General features: G+C 52.3%; 1 protein-coding gene across 2 annotated transcripts in view; it reads right to left on the reverse strand.

The window, feature by feature from the left end:
* Positions 1-16410, reverse strand: part of TTC28 (tetratricopeptide repeat domain 28) — a 510509-nt gene extending 494099 nt beyond the window's left edge. For both annotated transcript variants that reach the window (XM_073313673.2, XM_073313672.2), the window contains exon 1: positions 16176-16410. In XM_073313673.2, the coding sequence (XP_073169774.1) occupies positions 16176-16274 (99 nt within the window). In that variant the 5' untranslated portion in view covers positions 16275-16410. The remainder of the gene's footprint in view (positions 1-16175) is intronic.
* Between the last annotated feature and the right edge of the window lie 2876 nt (positions 16411-19286).

Here is a 19286-nt window from a genome sequence, read left to right on the forward strand (position 1 = left end):
AATGCATGAATGTGAAGCAACAATGACTTTATTGCCTCTGCAAGTGGTGATCAAAGGGGGAGGGGAAGGTGCTTAGCTTACAGGGAAGTAGAGTGAAATCACTTGGAGGGTTTCCCCATCAAAAAGAAACAAACAGAACTTTCACACCATAGCCTGGCCATTCCTGAAACTGGTTTTCAAAGATCCTCTGATAAGCACGGCGCCCTCCTGTCCTCTTCTAACCGTCCTGGTGTCTGGCTGCCCATAACCAGCGGCCAGGCGATTTGCCTCAACCTCCCACCCCGCCATAAACATCTCCCCCTTACTCTCACAGATATTGTGGAGTGTACAGGAAGCAGTAATAACAATAGGAATACTGGTTTTGCTGAGGTCTACGCAAGTCAGTAAACTGCGCCAGCACACTTTTAAACACCCAAATGCACATTCTACCACCATTCTGCACTTGCTCAGCCTATAGTTGAACAGCTCCTGACTAATTGTCCAGGGTGCCTGTGTATGGCTTCATGAGCCATGGTATTAAGGGGTAGGCTGAGTCCCCAAGGATAACTACAGGCATTTCAACCTCCCCAACGTTATTTTCTAGTCTGGGAAGTAAGTCCTTGCTGCAGCTGTTGAAACAGACCAGAGTTCCTGAAGATGCGAGCGTCATGTACCTTTCCCGGCCATCCCACGTAGATGATGGTGAAACGGCCCTTATGATCCAGCAATTCTTGCAGCACCATTGAAATGTACCCCTTGCAGTTTATGTACTCGCCGTCTTGGTGCTCCGGTGCCAAGATAGGGATATGGCTTCCGTCTATGGCCCCACCACAGTTAGGGAATCCCATTGCAGCAAAACCATCCACTATGACCTGCACATTTCCCAGACTCACTACCCTTGATATCAGCAGGTCTTTGATTGTGTTGGCTACTTGCATCACAGCAGCCCCAACAGTAGATTTGCCCACTCCAAATTGATTTCCGACTGACCAGTAGCTATGTGACATTGCAAGCTGCCACAGGGCTATTGCCACTCGCTTCTTAACTGAGGGCTGCTCTCATCTTGGTATTCTTGTGCCTCAGGGCAGGGGAAAGCAAGTCACAAAGTTCCATGAAAGTGCCCTTACACACGCGAAAGTTTCGAAGCCACTGGGAATCGTCCCAGACCTGCAACACTATGCGGTCCCACCAGTCTGTGCTTGTTTCCTGGGCCCAGAATCGGCGTTCCACACCATGAACCTGCCCAGTTGACACCATGATGTGCACATTGCAGGGGCCTGTACTTTGTGAAAAGTCTATGTCCATGTCCTCATCACTCTCATCACCACACTGCAGTCGCCTCCTTCTCTCCTGGTTTTGCTTTATTAGAGGTTATGATTCTGCATATTCTGTTGGATAATGCATTTGGTGTTTATAGTGCTCATAATTGCCACGGTGATCTGAGCGGGCTCCACGTTCCCAGTGCTATGGCATCTGCGCTGAAAAAGGTGTGAAACGATTGTCTGCCATTGCTCTGACAGAGGGAGGGGGCGACCGACAACATGGTTTACAGGGATGGCTTACAGGGAATTAAAATTAACAAAGGGGGTGGCTTTGCATCAAGGAGAAACAGAATGGCCCCCTCAAGGATAGAACTCAAAACCCTGGGTTTAAGCAGGCCATTGATTTCATGGTGGGAGGGAGGAAGGGAAGAGAAAATGAATACAAAACAAATCTGGTCTATTTCTTGTTTTGATCCACTTCATCTATCTTTATACATCTTTCTGGCAGCAGACGGTGCAGTACGACTGCTGGCCATCATCATCTCCTGGCTGCTCATTAGAAGACGGTGCATTAGGACTGCCAGCAAGACTGAATTGCCATGAGACGAAACTTAAAAGGGAAATGACCTGGCTGAGTCACTCCCATGTTTGCCCAGACGCCCTTGACCGACCTCACCAAGGTCGGATAAAAGAGCACCCTGGAGTACGGCGATGATGGCTACCAGTCATACTGCACTGTCTGCTGCCAAAAGGCAATGAGCTGCTGCTGTGTAGCAATGCAGTACCACATCTGCCAGCAGCCAGGAGACATACAGTGACAGTTAGCTGAGCGGGCTCCATGCTTGCCGTGGTATGGCGTCTGCATGGGTAACCCAGGAAAAAAGGCGTGAAACGATTGTCTGCCGTTGCTTTCACAGAGGGAGCGAAGGGGTTGCCTGACGATATGTACCCAGAACCACCCGTGACAATATTTTTGCCCCATCAGGCATTAGGATTTCTACCCAGAATTCAAATGGGTGGCGGAGACTGCAGGAACTGTGGGATAGCTACCCACAGTGCAACGCTCCGGAAGTCGACGGTTGCCTCAGTACTGTGGACGCAGTTCGCCAACTAAATGCCGACTAAATGCACTTAGAGCATTTGTGTGGGGGGACACACAATCGACTGTATAAAAATGCTTTCTACAAAACCACTTCTATAAATTCGACCTAATTTCGTAGTGTAGATATAGCCTTAGGGTATGTCTACACTTGAACTGCTGCAGCTGCACCACTGCAGTGGTTCAGCATAGACAGTACCTATGCCAACAGAAGGGGTTCTCCCACTGGAGTAGGTAATCCACCTGCCTGAGAAGTGGTAGCTAGGGTGACAGAAATTTTTTTCCATTGACCTAGCACTATGAACACGAGGAGTTAAGTCAACATAGCTACATCTCTCAGATGTGGATTTTTCATACTCCTGAGAGATATAGCTATGCTGATATAAGTTCCCAGTGTAGATGAGCCTTTGTTCTGGCTCAGGAGCCAACCTATCAAAATAGAAGGTTTTGATTCAGGGATGTCAAAATGTTTTATTTCAATCAGAAGCATCAAAAGGAAACTCTCAAACATTTCCAAAAAAATGCAGTTTTGGAACATTCTATTATACAAAAAGTGTCAGCCTTTCAGGGCAATCCAGGACAAAAAATTGTTGCAGGATTGGAATATCCTGTGGGATGGAATTTCTGATTTTTGACCAGCTCTAATACAGAGATAATAGAAGCATCTAAGTAGCTACATCAAAATGGTAAGTAGTACTGAACGTCCAGCTCTGGAAATAGAGAATTCAAATTTAATTCCTAAAGAACAGAGTGCAAACATATAAATCACAAGATACAAGTCAAACACATGCAACAAATCAACACCGCTAAGTCTTTATCTGCATCAGTTCAGTTCCACTTGTGTTAATTATGCTGGGAGTTCTAGTGTAGACGGGCCAAAACCTTAAACCTGTTTCTGTAAGTACCATGTCAATTAGACACACTCTGAATAAGGTTAAATAATATGATGTTTAAAACTCCAGCAACAGCCTGCAAGGCTCAAGTGGAGTTTTTTTTCTGGCTGATGCATCATGAAAAATAAAGGTTATGCCGACCAAATTCTACACTTAGTAACATCTGTGCAGTCCCTCTATCTAGTTATTCCTGTGCAACAACAATCATCAGTAAAAAAACAAAACAAAACAAAAAAAAAAAAAACAGTAAAATCCTACTTTTAATACTAAAGTGAGCAACTATAACTCATCACATACAGGGAGCAAGACTTGAGTTCGGAGTCATTTTTACCATCTCTTTTCAGGCAATCTTCTTTTAATTCAGCTATATTCAAAAACACAACTTAGGCCACATAAGTAATGCCTGATTGTTAATATATTTAGTTTCAAATTTAATTACTGAAAATAATTGATAGGCTTGAGCAATGTGAAGTAAGTTATGGGAAAACCTTTACTCTTAAGGCTTGTCTACACAAATACAGTTTGCAGCAAGTAGGAATGTAAATCTCTCTCACACTGGCCTGCCACACACTAAGGATATGTCTACACAGGAAAGAAAAATCCACAGCTGGTCCGTATCATCCAACTCAGGCACCGAGGCAGTTTCACTGCTATGTAGACGTCTGGGCTCAGGCTGCAGTGGGGGCTGGAAGGGTTCTTTTCATTTCATTTTCTACAGAGATTTATTTTTAATAAGATGCAAACACTAGGGTGAGAGAAGAACCTTACTTTAGCTACTAAAAGACAGCTACCTGTTCCCTAACTGGTGTTCTTCAAGATGTGTTGCTCATGTCTATTCCACAATAGGTGTGCGTGCTCGCCACAGGCACCAGTGCCAGAAGTTTTTCCCCTAACAGTACCCGTAGCGGGGAACACCCCCCGTGACCCCTGGAGTGCCTGGCGCGGTATAAGGGGAGCTGCGCGCTCCCCCCACCCTCAGTTCCTTCTTGCCACACAACTCCGACAGAGGGGAAGGAGGGTGGGATGTGGAATAGACATGAGCAACACATCTCGAAGAACACCAGTTATGGAAAAGGTAACTGGCTTTTCTTCTTCGAGTGATTGCTCATGTGTATTCCACAATAGGTAATTCCAAGTTATATCTGTTGGAGGTGGGTAGGAGTTCACAAGTTCCCAGGACGGAGGACAGCCCTGCCGAACCCAGTATAATCCCTGGTTTGGGGGATGACCGCATAGTGCGAGGTGAATGTGTGAACTGAGTGGCGGCCCTACAAATGTCCTGGATGGGGACGTGGGCCACGAAGGCAGCCAATGAGGCCTGCGCCCAAATCAAGTGTGCCCTCACAATGGGTGGCGGTGGGACACCCGCCAGCTCATAACAGGAACGGATGCACAAAGTGATCCGATTGGAAAGCCACTGAGTGGAAATCAGCTGGCTCCTCACGTTCTCAGCCGAGGTGATGAACAGTTGCAAGGATTTTCGGAATGGCTTGGTCCGCTTGAGAAAGAAAGCCAGAGACCACCGCACATCGAGCATGTGGAGACAGCGCTCCTCACTGGACGCGTGAAGCTTGGGGCAGAGCACCAGTAGAAAAATGTCCTGACCCATGTGGTAGGCGAAGACCACCTTTGGGAGGAACGCGGGGTGTGGGCGGAGCTGGACCTTGTCCTTATGAAAGATCATGTACGGCGGCTCAGAGGTCAGAGCCCTGAACTCCAAGATTTGCCTGGCCGATGTGATTGAGGCCACCTTCCACGAGAGGTGAGACCAGGAGCACACGGCCAACAGTTCAAACGGGGGCCCCTTGAGATGGGCCAACACCAGGTTTAGGTCCCACTGTGGGACCGGGGGTCTAGAATAGGGAAAAAACCGTGTGTCCTTGCACTGGTGAATGGAAGGCTGATATGGCTGCCAGGTGCACCGTGACTGATTAAGGCGCCAGGCCCTGGGCCCTCAGATGGAGGAGGTAATCAAGGATAAGCTGGATCGGGGCAGCCACCGGGGAGACACCCTGGTCTGCTACCCACCTAGAAAACCAGGACCACTTCGCCAAATAAGCGTGGCGAGTGGAGGGCCACCTACTTTCAAGGAGGACACACTGAACCTGTTCTGAGCATGTCCTTTCCTCTCCGCCTAACCACTGAGCAGCCACGCCATGAGGTGAAGCACCACTAGGTTGGGATGCAGGAGGCGGCCCTGGTCCTGAGAGCGCAGATCTGGGTGGAGCAGCAACGGCCACAGCAGAGCTACCGCCAGGCCCGTGAGGGTCCCATACCAATCCTACCTGGGTCACGCCAGGCCTTTGTCCATCTTTATCTTCTTCAGGACCCTGCTGATTAGAGGGAACCGGGGAAAAGCGTAGAGAAGCCGGCCTGACCAGGACAGAAGAAAGGCATTAGAGATAGCGCCCCTCTCCAGGCCCCCCCCGGAGCAGAACCAGTTCTGCCGAGTCGCAAATAGGTCCACCTGGGGAATTCCCCACCTTTGGAAGAGCAGGCGGGCCACTTCCGGGTGGAGGGACCACTCGTGTTGCGAGGAAAAGTCCCTGCTCAAGCGATCCGCCCTCTCGTTTTAGGCACCCAGTAGGTGGAAGGCCTTCAGGTGGATGTCATGGGCTATACAGAAGTCCCACAGCCTGAGGGCTTTGTGGCAGAGGACAGAGAATTGGGCCCTGCCTTACCTGTTGATATAGAACATCGAGGCCGTGTTGTCCGTGAGGACCCTGACTACCTTTCCCTCCAGGTGCGAGTGGAAGGCCATACATGCCAGCCGCACCACCCTGAGCTCCTTGACATGTATATGTAGGGTCAGATCTTGAGGTCTGAAAGTTCCCCACATGGGCCCACCAACCCAGGTCCAACGCATCGGACACCAGCTCCAACGACAGGGCTCTGACCCTGAACGGAACCCCTTGGAGCATGTTGTTTGGGGCAGACCACCACCGTAGGGAGGTGATCACAGAGTCCTGCTTGGTGAGGACCTTGTCCATCCTGTTCGTGGCCTGGAAGAACTTTGAGAACAACCAGTGCTGGAGAGGCCTCATCCTGAGTCTGGCGTGATGGACCACATACAAGCACACAGACATGTGACCCAAGAGTTGCAGGCAAACCCTGGCTGTTGTCACCAGGATCCTTGTGACTGAGTCGATGAGACTTTTCAGAGTCTCGAATCTGTCTGGTGGGAGAGAGGCCCTGGCCGACACTGCGTCCAGGAGTGTCCCAATAAACTCTATGCGTTGGACCAGGACTATCGTGGACTTGGTGTTGTTTACCAACAGGCCCAAGGCGGTGCACGTGGACAGGAGGAGGGCCACATGATCCCTCACCTGCAACCGGGAGGTGCCCTTGGCAAGCGAATTGGCCAGATAGGGAAATATCTGGACCCCCCACCGTCTAAGGTAGGCCACTACTACCGACATGCATTTTGTAACCACCCTGGGGGCAGTGGACAGACCAAACAGAAGGACCATGAATTGGTAATTATTCTGTCCCACCACGAAACGGAGGAAGCGCCTGTGCCCCTCGAATATGTACATGTGGAAGTACGCGTCCTGTAGATCGAGGGCAGCGTACCAGTCCCTGGGATCCAGGGAGGGGATGGAGGAGGCCAGGGAGACCATGCGGAACTTGAGTTTCACCATGTACTGGTTCAGATCTTGCAGGTCCAAGATGGGCCTGAGCCCCCCTTTGGCCTTCGAGATAAGGAAATAATGGGAGTAATACCCCTTGCCCACGAACTCCTCGGACACCGCCTCTATCTCCTAGTCCTAGGAGCCACCCCACCTCTTGCTTGAGCAGAGCTTAGTGCGAGGCGTCCCCCAAGAAGGACGGGGAGGAAGTAAACTGGAGGATGTAACCCCAGAAGATGGTGTTGAGGACCCATTTGTCCGAGGTTAGCTGCGACCATTCCGGGAGGAAAGCACACAACCATTGGGAGAAGGGGAGCTTTATTGGGGGTAGATCCTTGGTGAGGACTGGCGGGGTGCCCCCAAGCGTCCCGTCAAAAATGCCTTTTCCCCATCTGCTTGCCCTTGGAGGACCCAGCCTGGGGGCAGGCAGATACTGCCTCTGAGGGCATCTCTTATAGTCCTGCTGCTTCTCGTAGGCGGCCTCATACTTCGGGAGGGTGGCCTGGGCGGGAGTCTGCTATGGCTTGAACTTAGGTTTTGCCGGAGCCAGGACATAGAGGCCCAGAGTCTGGAGGGTCGTGTGGGAGTCTTTCATGCCATGCAGCCTTGTACCTGTTTCCTCTGCAAACAGAGCTTTCCCGTCAAACGGGAGATCCTGCATGGAAGACTGCGCCTTGCTGGACAGCCCAGAGAGCAGGAGCCATGATACCCATCTCTCTGCTGGGACCCCCTAGCGGCCGCTGCCCCTTCCTCCACTAGCGCCTTGAACTCCTTGCCATCGTGCTCCTGGAGGGAATCCTCAAACTAGGGCAGGGAGTCCAGTCTCTGAGAGTCTTTGGGGTTGGGGCTGGCTGACCCAGAGGTTCCCTGCAGTTGACCGACTCGACCACCAAGGAGTTGGGCACCGGGTAGATATACAAGTCCTCATGCCCCTTAGTGGGTGCAAAGTACTTGTGTTCCGCCTTTTTAGAGATGGGGACCAACGAGGCCAGTGTTTGCCACAGTGCATTTGAAATCTTAGCCACCCCTTCATGGAGAGGCAAGGTCACCCTGATGGGGGACAACACATTAAACAGGGAGCCTGAGGGCTCCTCCATCTCCTCTGCTTGGAGATGGAGGCTTGCTGCCATGCTCTTTAAGAGTTCTTGGTGGGCCCTGAAGTCCTCCTGCAGGGCGGAGGGGAGCGGGGCCGCAATCGTCTCCTCCTGGCGGGGAGAGGAGGCTGGTGCAGTGCTCTGGGTGTCGGCAAGCACCGGAGGGTCCACCACCTGGTCGGACTCCGGGCACGGTGCCGAGGACGTACGTCCCACCGACTACTTTCTTGGGGGTCTGGAGAGGGAGGCCAACGGTGCTTCCGAAGTTCCAGCCACCAAGCAAGCTTCCACCAGGGGCTGTGCCGGAGGCCACTGTGCCCACTGGTACCATTGGGCCGGCCACGATGCTTGGTGCCACTGCACCTGCTGTGGCGCCAACTGTTCGGGTTGGCTGGCCTGGCCCATCGAAGGACGGCTACGAACGGAGACCGGGCTGGCGTAAGAGCTGCTGCTGTCTCTGGACAAGGAGGAGCGGCGGTGCCGCAATCTCGACGTGCAGGACTGGTGCCGACGGTAACCGCTGCTCCGCGAACAGCCTCAACAGGCGGAACTGCAAGGTGCCAGCAATCGATGCCCGGGGCTGCGATGTCTTGGCGGAGACTTGGAGTGGGAGTCTGAGAGGGAACGGCATCGATGACCATGCTGTGACCGACTGCGGTACCCTCTCCAAGACAAGGACTGTTGGCAATGCCCACCACGGTCCCATCAATATTTGCTCCTTGAGGATGAGCGGTGCTGAGAGTCCCGGCCGGACCAAACCCAGCCGGACAGTCTGGTCAGCGTTGAGGGTGATCTACATGGACTCTGCCCCGAGTGGTCGCTGGGTGGTGAACGGTGTCGGGAATGTTCCCTTGACCGAAACCGGTACTGCGCAGGAGGTGACTGCAGAGACCCCAGCGGCAGCTTGCCTCTGGAGCACGGGGCTGACATAAGCGGCGCTCCGGGCACCAGCATGGACATAACGTCCCAGGCCACCTGGAGGGCTTCAGGCGTGGGTAGCATCCAGACAGGCCTGTTCCAAAGGGGCCAGGCTACTCCACTCAATGTGAGTCAGAGGTCTGGGGCCCGGTGGGGATCGAGGAGTGCCCGACATGGGCCTAGCCTCCGTCCCAGACTTCTCTCAGTGCTGCTGTGAAGAGGGAGTCTTCCTGGCCCTCTTGGCGTGCCCAGTGGATGGGGAGTGGTGCCGACTGGTTGATGGCACCAGAGGGTCGCCGCATACCGACACCACGGCGCCGGTTCGGAGCGGCGTGCCAGAGTCGGGGTGGCCAGGAACTTAATATCCCTTTCTCTTTTGGTCTGAGGCTTAAACGACTTGCAAATCTTGCACCTTTTGCTGATATGGGTTTCTCCCAAACAGCCTGTGTGCAGGTCACTTCTTGGCATAGAACGCCTACAAGAGTCACATGACTTAAAACCCAGGGCGCGGGGCATGTCCCAGCCCGGGCTCACTGACTAACTAAATTAACTAAACAGCTAACTAATTACGGGTACTAACACTGAACGAACAAACAGTTCTGGAGACGAGCTACAGCAAAGCTGGAGCAGAGCAGTTCCAATGCACCTTCACTGGCGGCAAGAAGGAACTGAGGGTGAGAGGAGCGTGCAGCTCCCCTTATACCGCGCCAGACAGGCGCCACTCCAGGGATCATGGGGGGCGCTCCCCCCCAGGAGTACTACTAGGGGAAAAACTTCCAGCACCAGTGCACATGGCAAGCACGCACACCTATTGTGGAATACACATGAGCAATCACTCGAAGAAGAATATACATTTGGTAACTGCACAGCTTTCAATGCATCAGATTTCTGATTTAGAAATGCATTTTGGTTAGATCCACTGTCTCATGCACAAACTTGTCAAAATAATAGTAATTTATATAAAACTATTTGTTTAGTGCTTAAAACAGAGTTAATGTGTAAACATTTATGAGCCAGAACATAAAAGACAAAATTGCACTGCGTGAAAACAAACTAGGAAATGCTTAGTGAGCACCAGCAGGGTTTACATGGACCAATTAATGTGCAACATGTTAATGAATTTTAGAAATCAGACCCTGAAGAGCCCAAAACCTCAACACATAGCCAAGCCCTAAGATAGATCAACTCTGATATGCCATTGGTAAACAGTTAATCAACTCTAAATCTTTAAATCTCAATTCAGTGTCAGCGTAAGTGTCATCAATTCAGTGTCCTCATTAACTATTCCACAGCTGATCATTTTAGCAGATGGAGCAGGAAAGGGACTGAGACTAAAGCCCTTCAAATGTGGGGACTGAAGGTTACTTCAGAGAAGGAAATACAATGGGAATAAAAAAGGTAGGAATAAACAGAGAAGACTGAGATATGTAGAAAGGAAGACTGGGAAGGATGAGAAACAAAACGCAGAAAAGGATTTTGTCACGGAACAACAGTGAATGTGACAATAAGGCATGGGATAAATAATTAATAAATACAAGTTTAGTTATTACCAGAAGGCTATATTATCCCCTTTGTATCCATGCAAACCTCTCACAGACATCAGTGGGAGAGTCCATGTGGACTGGAAGGAATATGAAGTCCTGAATTTAATTATGGTACATGGGCTGAGATATAAACATGGCATCTAAACAATGTGCCAAAGACAGGCAGACAAGCATGTCACACATTGGTGGATGACTCAATAATTCAGTCTGAAGATTGGTCTACACTAGAAAGCTGTGCTGACAAAACATTCCTTTTTTCAACATAGCCTGATGCTGCATTTTGCCTCCTACTGACAAAACCCTCCACTTTTCCTGGCATCATCATCTCCATTTTCTGAACAACATAAGCTCTCTGCCAGTATATTTCTATCAAGGCCGAATGTGGGTGCATACATACCTGTATTGGCATAAGTATTCCAACCGTAATTCCACAATACAACACTCCCTTCAGGAATGACCTGCCTGCCAGCACTTTTGAACTCTTCTGCCCAGGGGCCAAAATGACTAGAGGGCCATCTCACTTTTAAATGTCTAGCACAGTGTTCATAGCTACATCTGTCCCATTACCCGCTGCCTTTTCACCGAAAGTGTGGTTCCTTGAGAGGGTTGTCAGTTTGGTTTGGATGTATTCTTGGAGGTTTCAAAACATGACAGTCTTTAATTAAAGATTCATCTTTAACTCCTGGAGACTCCAGGACAATCCTGGAGGATTGGCAACTCTATGGTCCCTGCTCTTGGTCTCATGCTACCAACCTGGTCCAGGAAAAAGGTACTTGGTTTCCATGCACTATGGGAAGAGAAGCAAGTGAAGGAACAGCTGTAGTAGGAAAAAGAATATTTATAGTGACTTTGCCAAGCCGATGGCAAAACTCAGATATTCAAGAAAAGAATCCCAGTGCCATTCCAAGAAAAAGGAGATGAAGCAGGGCTACTGAAAGGTGAAGGAGAAAAACATGACTTGTGGAGCTGCCTGCATGACCTATGTCTTCTATAATATTCATCAGGGACCATCACACCTGTAGCCACCTTGGACATGGTGTCCTGTAAATGGAGGAGAAAGGCCCCCTGGGAGGGCAGACAAGAAGAAGGAGCTCTTCATGGGTCAGGAAGGGGATGACAAGGCAAAATACAGTGAGATGGCTGTAAACAAGGAACAGATAGATATCTTGCAAGACCCCCCAGACACACTCTGAGTGTCTCGCTCTGACATGTTTCATCCTTAGAGAAGGGAGATTGATAGATGCAAGTGATGATTAGAGCTCCAATAATAAATCATAATTAGCGGCCTACCAATTTCACGGCCGTAAAAAACATGTCACAGACTGTGAAATAAGCCCTTCCCCGTGAAATCTGATCTCCCCCAAATCAGCCGGGGCTGGGGGTGGGGGGGAAGAGACAGGATTTGTCCTTCCCCTGCACGGCTGTTATCAGAGGGAGAATAGACCCATCTCCCCAGGCAGCAAAGAAATGAGGGTTTCTGCACTGCAGCAGCCCCAGAGCTGGGCTCCGGGCTTCCGCCCCCTGTGGCTCTTGCCAGGGCTTGGGGGAAGGGGGCGGGGGGGCCGCCGCCCCCCCATGGCTCCTGCCAGCTGCTGCTCCCTCCCCCCAAGCCCCTGTGGCACCTGCCCAGGCTCTGGGCTACTGCCCCCATCTCCCACCAGTGGTTCTTGCCAGGGCTGGGGGCACTGGGCTCCAGCCAGGACCCTCCCCCCCACCCTCCCAGCTCCAGCAGCTCTTGCCAGGCTCAGGGATGCCACCTCGTGGTTCCTGCCTGGGCTCGGGGCTCCTGCCCCCACCACTCGGCTCCTGACCCATCTCAGGGACCTGGGCTGGGGACTACCACCCCCTGTGACTCCAGCTGGGACTCGGAGCTTTTGCCTTCCACCGCTCATGCCTGAGCTCCAGGCTTCCGCCTCCTCTTCCCCCCGGGGCTCCTGCCTGGGCTCAGGCTGTTGCCCCCACCCCCACGGCTCCTGTGTGGGCTCTGGGCCGCCCAGGCTCGGGGCTTCTGCCCCCCTTCCTGGATCCTGTCTGGGCTTGGGGCTTCAGTCCCCGCAGCGCCTGCTGGGGCTCGGGGCTTCCACCCCATGGCTCTTGCCAAGGCTTGGGCACCCAATTTTTCAAATTGTCCAGGGCCCCTGGGCACAGGCCCATGTGTTAATCCACAACTGGCCCTGACTAGCAGCTAGGAGCCAGGCTGGGAAGATCGGACCTGTCTCCACCTCCGAGAGCCTCTTCCAGCTGCAGGAAACTCCACAGCACAGAAGTGAGTATGGCAATCCTGAAACAGTAGCTTTGGGCCCCACCCCCAATCCCCTTTTAGATCAGGACCCCCAGGGTTACACCACCATGAAATTTCAGATGTAAACATCTGAAATCGTGAAATTGACCAATTTTAAGACCCTGTGGCAGTGAAATTGACCAAAGTGAACCATGAATTTGGTAAGGCCCTAATCATAATGTAGGTTGATATGCTCCTGTAACTCTTAGTAAATGCATGCCTGTGTTTTTACATTGGCTAGGAAAAGATGATAGGAGGCATCCATCTATCTATCCTTTCTTCCAATACATATGAAATCATCTGCCATTACTCAACAGCACATCCATGCATTTATCAACAACCTTAATGGGAAGAATCTTGAGGAGAGCCTCACTAAAACTTGAGCACTACTAGGGCCAAATGGAAGTACAAAAAGGACATGTTCTCCAAGAATGTGGAGGACTCCAAGAGAAATGCAAGGGACCGGCATGAACAGCTGCTAGAGGAGTTCAGAAAGGACAGAGAAGTACAGACAGCCACGCTGCAGCTACTGAAGCAGCAGACCCAGCTCTTGAACCAAGTGTTGACTAGGAGACACCAAGGACAACTTCAGCATTCACCCTACACCAAAGTATAACCCTTAGAGGTTATTCACAAGGATCATATATCCCCTATTACATTAGTTCCCTCTGTACCCTACTCCAATGGACAAAAGCTCAGGGAACAAAGGAAACTGCTTTCATTACATGTCCTGTTTGTTAACTGGGATGCATTGGCATCCAGTGTGCACATGGCACTTTGTATAAGTAACTGCATACCATAGCTAGTGTAGTCTAAGTTTTTTATAAGTTACTGCCTCTTTATTGTGATGCTGGACATACTGTGTTCATGAAGTAAATGCTGTGTGAAAGTTGGTGCATTTTTATTGTGCTTTCCAGCATTACAGAACTGCCTGCAACGCTAGAGAGTAATTCATATAGCCAGAAAGACTTTCCCCACCTCAATTTAAAAAACTGAGTATTTATATAGTCAGCAGTCCACGTATACTACAGAAGCAATCGCCTTGCTCAATCTGGAAATACATCAGCAGTTATTTTACTGTTGCTCACATACATACACTATTTTACATATTTCAATACAATATCCCTTAACATTTATTAATCCAAGCCTATTGAAACACAGGTTACTGTACTAATGATCCCATAGAAATAGTCACATTATTGCCCACTGTCCAAGTAAGTTTACAAAGCTTCTCTCACGCAAACTGTATTGACAGTGACACCGTTAACCAGACTACTTTCAAGCTATTTGAATTCAGCAGACAGCCTCCTGTACTCCTCACATACCCATCCTGGCAACATGATCTCACAGATATTATGCACTGCACAGCACAGAGCACTAACTTTGAGAACAGTTTCCTTGCTGAGATTGAGCCTTGTCATGGGACATCTCTATCTGCCCTTAAGTCTCCGAAGGCCACCCCATGTTAATTTGGCAACTACTTAGGTGATAGTTAAACCTTTCCATGCTTCTGTCCAGCTTGCCAGGGAAATAAAGGCTAGGTGGGAACACCAAGAATCACGACTGCTACAGAAAACATGTTAAGGACAATTGGACAGTCTGCTTTGAGATCTAGTCATGAAAAGCACGAGGTAAGAAGTAAGGATTATTATTTTACTCCAAGGCTATGTCTACACTACCACAGTAAGTAAACCTATGCTACAAAACTCCAGCTATGTGAATAACGTAGCTGGAGTCGACATCAAGTTACTGCAGGGCCTACACCACAGAGGGTTGACAGGAGAAAATCGACTTACCTTACTCTTCTGGTCAGGGGTAGAGTACAGGGGTTGACTGTAGAGCAATCTGCTGTCAGTTTGGCAGGTCTTTACTAGACCCACTAAATCAACCGCTGGTGGCTCAATCTGAGAGTATGAATCCCAGCTGTAGGTTGATATGCAGACCTGACCCAAGTGCCCACAATTCCCAAAGACAGGTGTGGGTATCCCACAACACTCAGTGACTGCCCCACAATACACAGTGGCACTTTCCCACAAGATCATGTGCCTCAAAGCAGCATGGAGAACACTGAGACATTTTTTGCCAATGCAACTGTACTTGATTCTGTGTGGACACAATACACTGGCACAAGTGGCTGAGTGTAAACATGCTCTACCCATATGCTCGAACTTCTAGTGTAGACAAGACCTGTCCAAGGTATTTTTCATCACACCTAATACCCTGCTAAGGGCATAAAAACGACATCTGTAGCCAGAGCAGTGACTGTGTATGCCTGCAGAGCTGGAAATGAGCCATTTCCCTACTACACAACTGTTATGGGGCAAGAACAGTAAACCCCCTATTATCACGCTGCCCAAAACGGGAGACCCACAACTGCACCCATCACTCTGCAACCCCTCCCCACCTCTGTTCCCCCAAGTTCCACCCTCCCCAGGCCCAGCTCTGGGCTTCAGGGAACTAGGGCTGACCAACCAGAGAGATAAGAAGGGGGGTCGCTCCCAACCGGTGAGGGGGAAAAGGAGCGCGCGACTGGAGGGGGAGGGGGCGGGGGCGGCCGGTGAGGGGGAAAAGGAGCGCGCGACCCGGGAGGGGGGGGGTCGCTCCCGGCCGGTGAGGGGGAAAAGGAGCGCGCGACCCGGGGGGGGGGGGTCGCTCCCGGCCGGTGAGGGGGAAAAGGAGCGCGCGACCCGGGAGAGGGGGGGGTCGCTCCCGGCCGGTGAGGGGGAAAAGGAGCGCGCGACCCGGGGGGGGGGGGGGTCGCTCCCGGCCGGTGAGGGGGAAAAGGAGCGCGCGACCCGGGAGGGGGGGGGGGGTCGCTCCCGGCCGGTGAGGGGGAAAAGGAGCGCGCGACCCGGGAGGGGGGGGGGGTCGCTCCCGGCCGGTGAGGGGGAAAAGGAGCGCGCGACCCGGGAGGGGGGGGGGGTCGCTCCCGGCCGGTGAGGGGGAAAAGGAGCGCGCGACTGGGGGGGGGGCCCGGTGAGGGGGAAAGGAGCGCGCGACCCGGGAGCGGGGGGTCGCTCCCGGCCGGTGAGGGGGAAAGGAGCGCGCGACTGGGGGGGGGGCCCGGTGAGGGGGAAAGGAGCGCGCGACCCGGGAGGGGGGGGGGGGTCGCTCCCGGCCGGTGAGGGGGAAAGGAGCGCGCGACTGGGGGGGGGACCCGGTGAGGGGGAAAGGAGCGCGCGACCCGGGAGGGGGGGGGGTCGCTCCCGGCCGGTGAGGGGGAAAGGAGCGCGCGACTGGGGGGGGGGCCCGGTGAGGGGGAAAGGAGCGCGCGACCCGGGAGGGGGGGGTCGCTCCCGGCCGGTGAGGGGGAAAGGAGCGCGCGACTGGGGGGGGGGCCGGTGAGGGGGAAAGGAGCGCGCGGCTGGGGCAGGGGGATCTGCTCCCGCCTGCTGAGGAGACAGAGAAGTTGCTCTTGGCCGGGGCCCTCCACTTCCCAACACGGGACCCCCGGCCTCGGCCCGCCTACAACTTACTCGGGGAGGCTCCAGGTCCCGCCGTTGCTGCCGCTTACGAGCCCAGCCCCCAGTTGCGGCCCCCAGCGGGGCAGGCGGCGGCGGCGCCTGTTGCTCCATGGAGCTCGAGCTCCAGCTCCTCCTCCTCAGGGGGCCGCCGCCGCCCCGCACTCCGGGCCGGGCTGCTCCCACTCCGGCTCCCCAGCCCCCGGCGCCATGATCCGAGCTCCGGCTGCTGTGGGACCCGCGCTGCCCCAGCCCCGCCCCCAGGGCTGGGCTCGCGCCGGACCCCGGGCTCGCTCCGCCCCTTCCACCCGCTCGACCGCGACCCCCCGAGGGCGTCGCGGCACCAGCGTCATGCTGCGGGGCTCGGCCGCGGGGCAGGCGGCGCCGTGTCCCGAACTCGGGCGCCGGTTGGGCGAGCTCCCGCCCGGCGCCGCTGAGAGACTCGTCAGGCAGCAGGACCGGCCGCGGCCAGCGCCTCTCGCCCCATGTGCGGGTGAACAAGAGCACAGTTTGGGGGCGACTCGGCTCAAAGATGCCAAGCGAAGGGACATTTACTACGGCCCTGGAGCTGGTCCTGGGGTGAATGACACACGGATGCCAGACAAAAATTGTATCCTCGACGCTGAAGTTGACGGATGTTTCTCAGCCCTTATAGTTTGTGGGGATAGCGGCTGCTCTTTCAAAGATTTAGGACTTGTCTTCTTTCTTAGACGGTACTTACAGGCACTGCGTCGGTCACCTCTTCCCTCAACCCCTTAAACTACCTCGCCCAGCAGAGAGAAGGTGGTTGAGGTAATATCCTTTTTGGACGAACTTCTGTTGGTGAGAGAGAGAAGCTTCCAGCTACAGGGAACTCTTCCTCAGGTCGGAGAAGGGTGCTCTGAGGACCTCAGGCCTCAAGAAGAACTGTGCATAGCTTGAAAGCTTCTCTCGCACCCAGAGACATTACCTCAACCACCTTCTCTCTCATAGCTTCGGACCAACAGGGCTATGCAAGACTTAGGGCTCGTCTACCTGTAAACTGCTACAGTTGGCACCGCCGCAGTTAGGCCGCTCCAGCGCCTCAGTAAATTGGCGCCAATTGGCCTGTGCCAAGGGGAGGGGATCTCATGTCATCACCTCAGTCCCTGGAAAAATCATGGAGCAGGTCCTCAGAGAATCAATCCTGAAGCACTTGCATGAGAGGAAAGTGATCAGGAACAGCCAGCATGGATTCACCAAGGGAAGGTCATGCCTGACTAATCTAATCGCCTTTTATGATGAGATTACTGGTTCTGTGGATGAAGGGAAAGCAGTGGATGTATTGTTTCTTGACTTTAGCAAAGCTTTTGACACGGTCTCCCATAGTATTCTTGTCAGCAAGTTAAGGAAGTATGGGCTGGATGAATGCACCATAAGGTGGGTAGAAAGCTGGCTAAATTGTCGGGCTCAACGGGTAGTGATCAATGGCTCCATGTCTAGTTGGCAGCCGGTATCAAGTGGAGTGCCCCAGGGGTCGGTCCTGGGGCCGGTTTTATTCAATATCTTCATAAATGATCTGGAGGATGGTGTGGATTGCACTCTCAGCAAATTTGTGGATGATACTAAACTGGGAGGAGTGGTAGATACGCTGGAGGGGACGGATAGGATACAGAAGGACCTAGACCAATTGGAAGATTGGGCCAAAAGGAATCTGATGAGGTTCAATAAGGATAAGTGCAGGGTCCTGCACTTAGGACGGAAGAACCCAATGCACAGCTACAGACTAGGGACCGAATGGCTAGGCAGCAGTTCTGCAGAAAAGGACCTAGGGGTGACAGTGGACGAGAAGCTGGATATGAGTCAGCAGTGTGCCCTTGTTGCCAAGAAGGCCAATGGCATTTTGGGATGTATAAGTAGGGGCATAGCGAGCAGATCGAGGGACGTGATCGTTCCCCTCTATTCGACATTGGTGAGGCCTCATCTGGAGTACTGTGTCCAGTTTTGGGCCCCACACTTCAAGAAGGATGTGGATAAATTGGAGAGAGTCCAGCGAAGGGCAACAAAAATGATTAGGGGACTGGAACACATGAGTTAGGAGGAGAGGCTGAGGGAGCTGGGATTGTTTAGCCTGCAGAAGAGAAGAATGAGGGGGGATTTGATAGCTGCTTTCAACTACCTGAAAGGGGGTTCCAAAGAGGATGGCTCTAGACTGTTCTCAATGGTAGCAGATGACAGAACGAGGAGTAATGGTCTCAAGTTGCAGTGGGAGAGGTTTAGATTGGATATTAGGAAAAACTTTTTCACTAAGAGGGTGGTGAAACACTGGAATGCGTTACCTAGGGAGGTGGTAGAATCTCCTTCCTTAGAGGTTTTTAAGGTCAGGCTTGACAAAGCCCTGGCTGGGATGATTTAACTGGGAATTGGTCCTGCTTTGAGCAGGGGGTTGGACTAGATGACCTTCTGGGGTCCCTTCCAACCCTGATATTCTATGATTCTATGTTGGCGTAGCTACTCCACCTACCCGAGATGCAGGAGCTGAGAATTCTCCCATGAGCCCAGCACTGTCTACAGCAGCGGTTAGGCTGATTTAACCATGTCACTCAGGGGTGGGGATTTTTGAGCAATGTAGTTATAGTGACCTAATTTCCTGGTCTCATCCAGGCCTTAGTCTCTCAGGGGAAGTAGTGTCCAGATGACAAGTCCTTTTTGTAGATTCTCTTTCCACGTTTTTCAATATCATTTGTGAGGCATGAACACAGCAGTGCTTCCTCACCATCATATACACTAGTATCACCTCCATCTTACTAGATATTCCTCTTTGTACATCCAGTTATCAGGTTTGGGTTTTGACTCCCATAACTAACACAACAGAAGTCCTAGTGTGATGCTATCTATCATAATCAAGGCTAAGATTTTAGCACAGGTAGTTTTAGCAAAAGTCACAGCCAGGACATGGGCAATATATAAACCACAGAAGGCTGATAGTCCGAGCCCTGCCATCTGGGGCTGAAGTTTATGTGCAAGGAAAGCATTCCAACAGGCCCAGCATTCCAAGGTGAGTCCCCCAGCCTAGATCAGGTGCATCTGAAATTTGGGATACTGAAGGCTTGGAGGTGACAAAGGGAACACCTGCAGCCACCACTCAGGAATCCCTCCACCAGTCAA

Source organism: Lepidochelys kempii, chromosome 15 (assembly GCF_965140285.1).
Source record: "Lepidochelys kempii isolate rLepKem1 chromosome 15, rLepKem1.hap1, whole genome shotgun sequence".
NCBI lineage: Eukaryota > Metazoa > Chordata > Testudines > Cheloniidae > Lepidochelys > Lepidochelys kempii.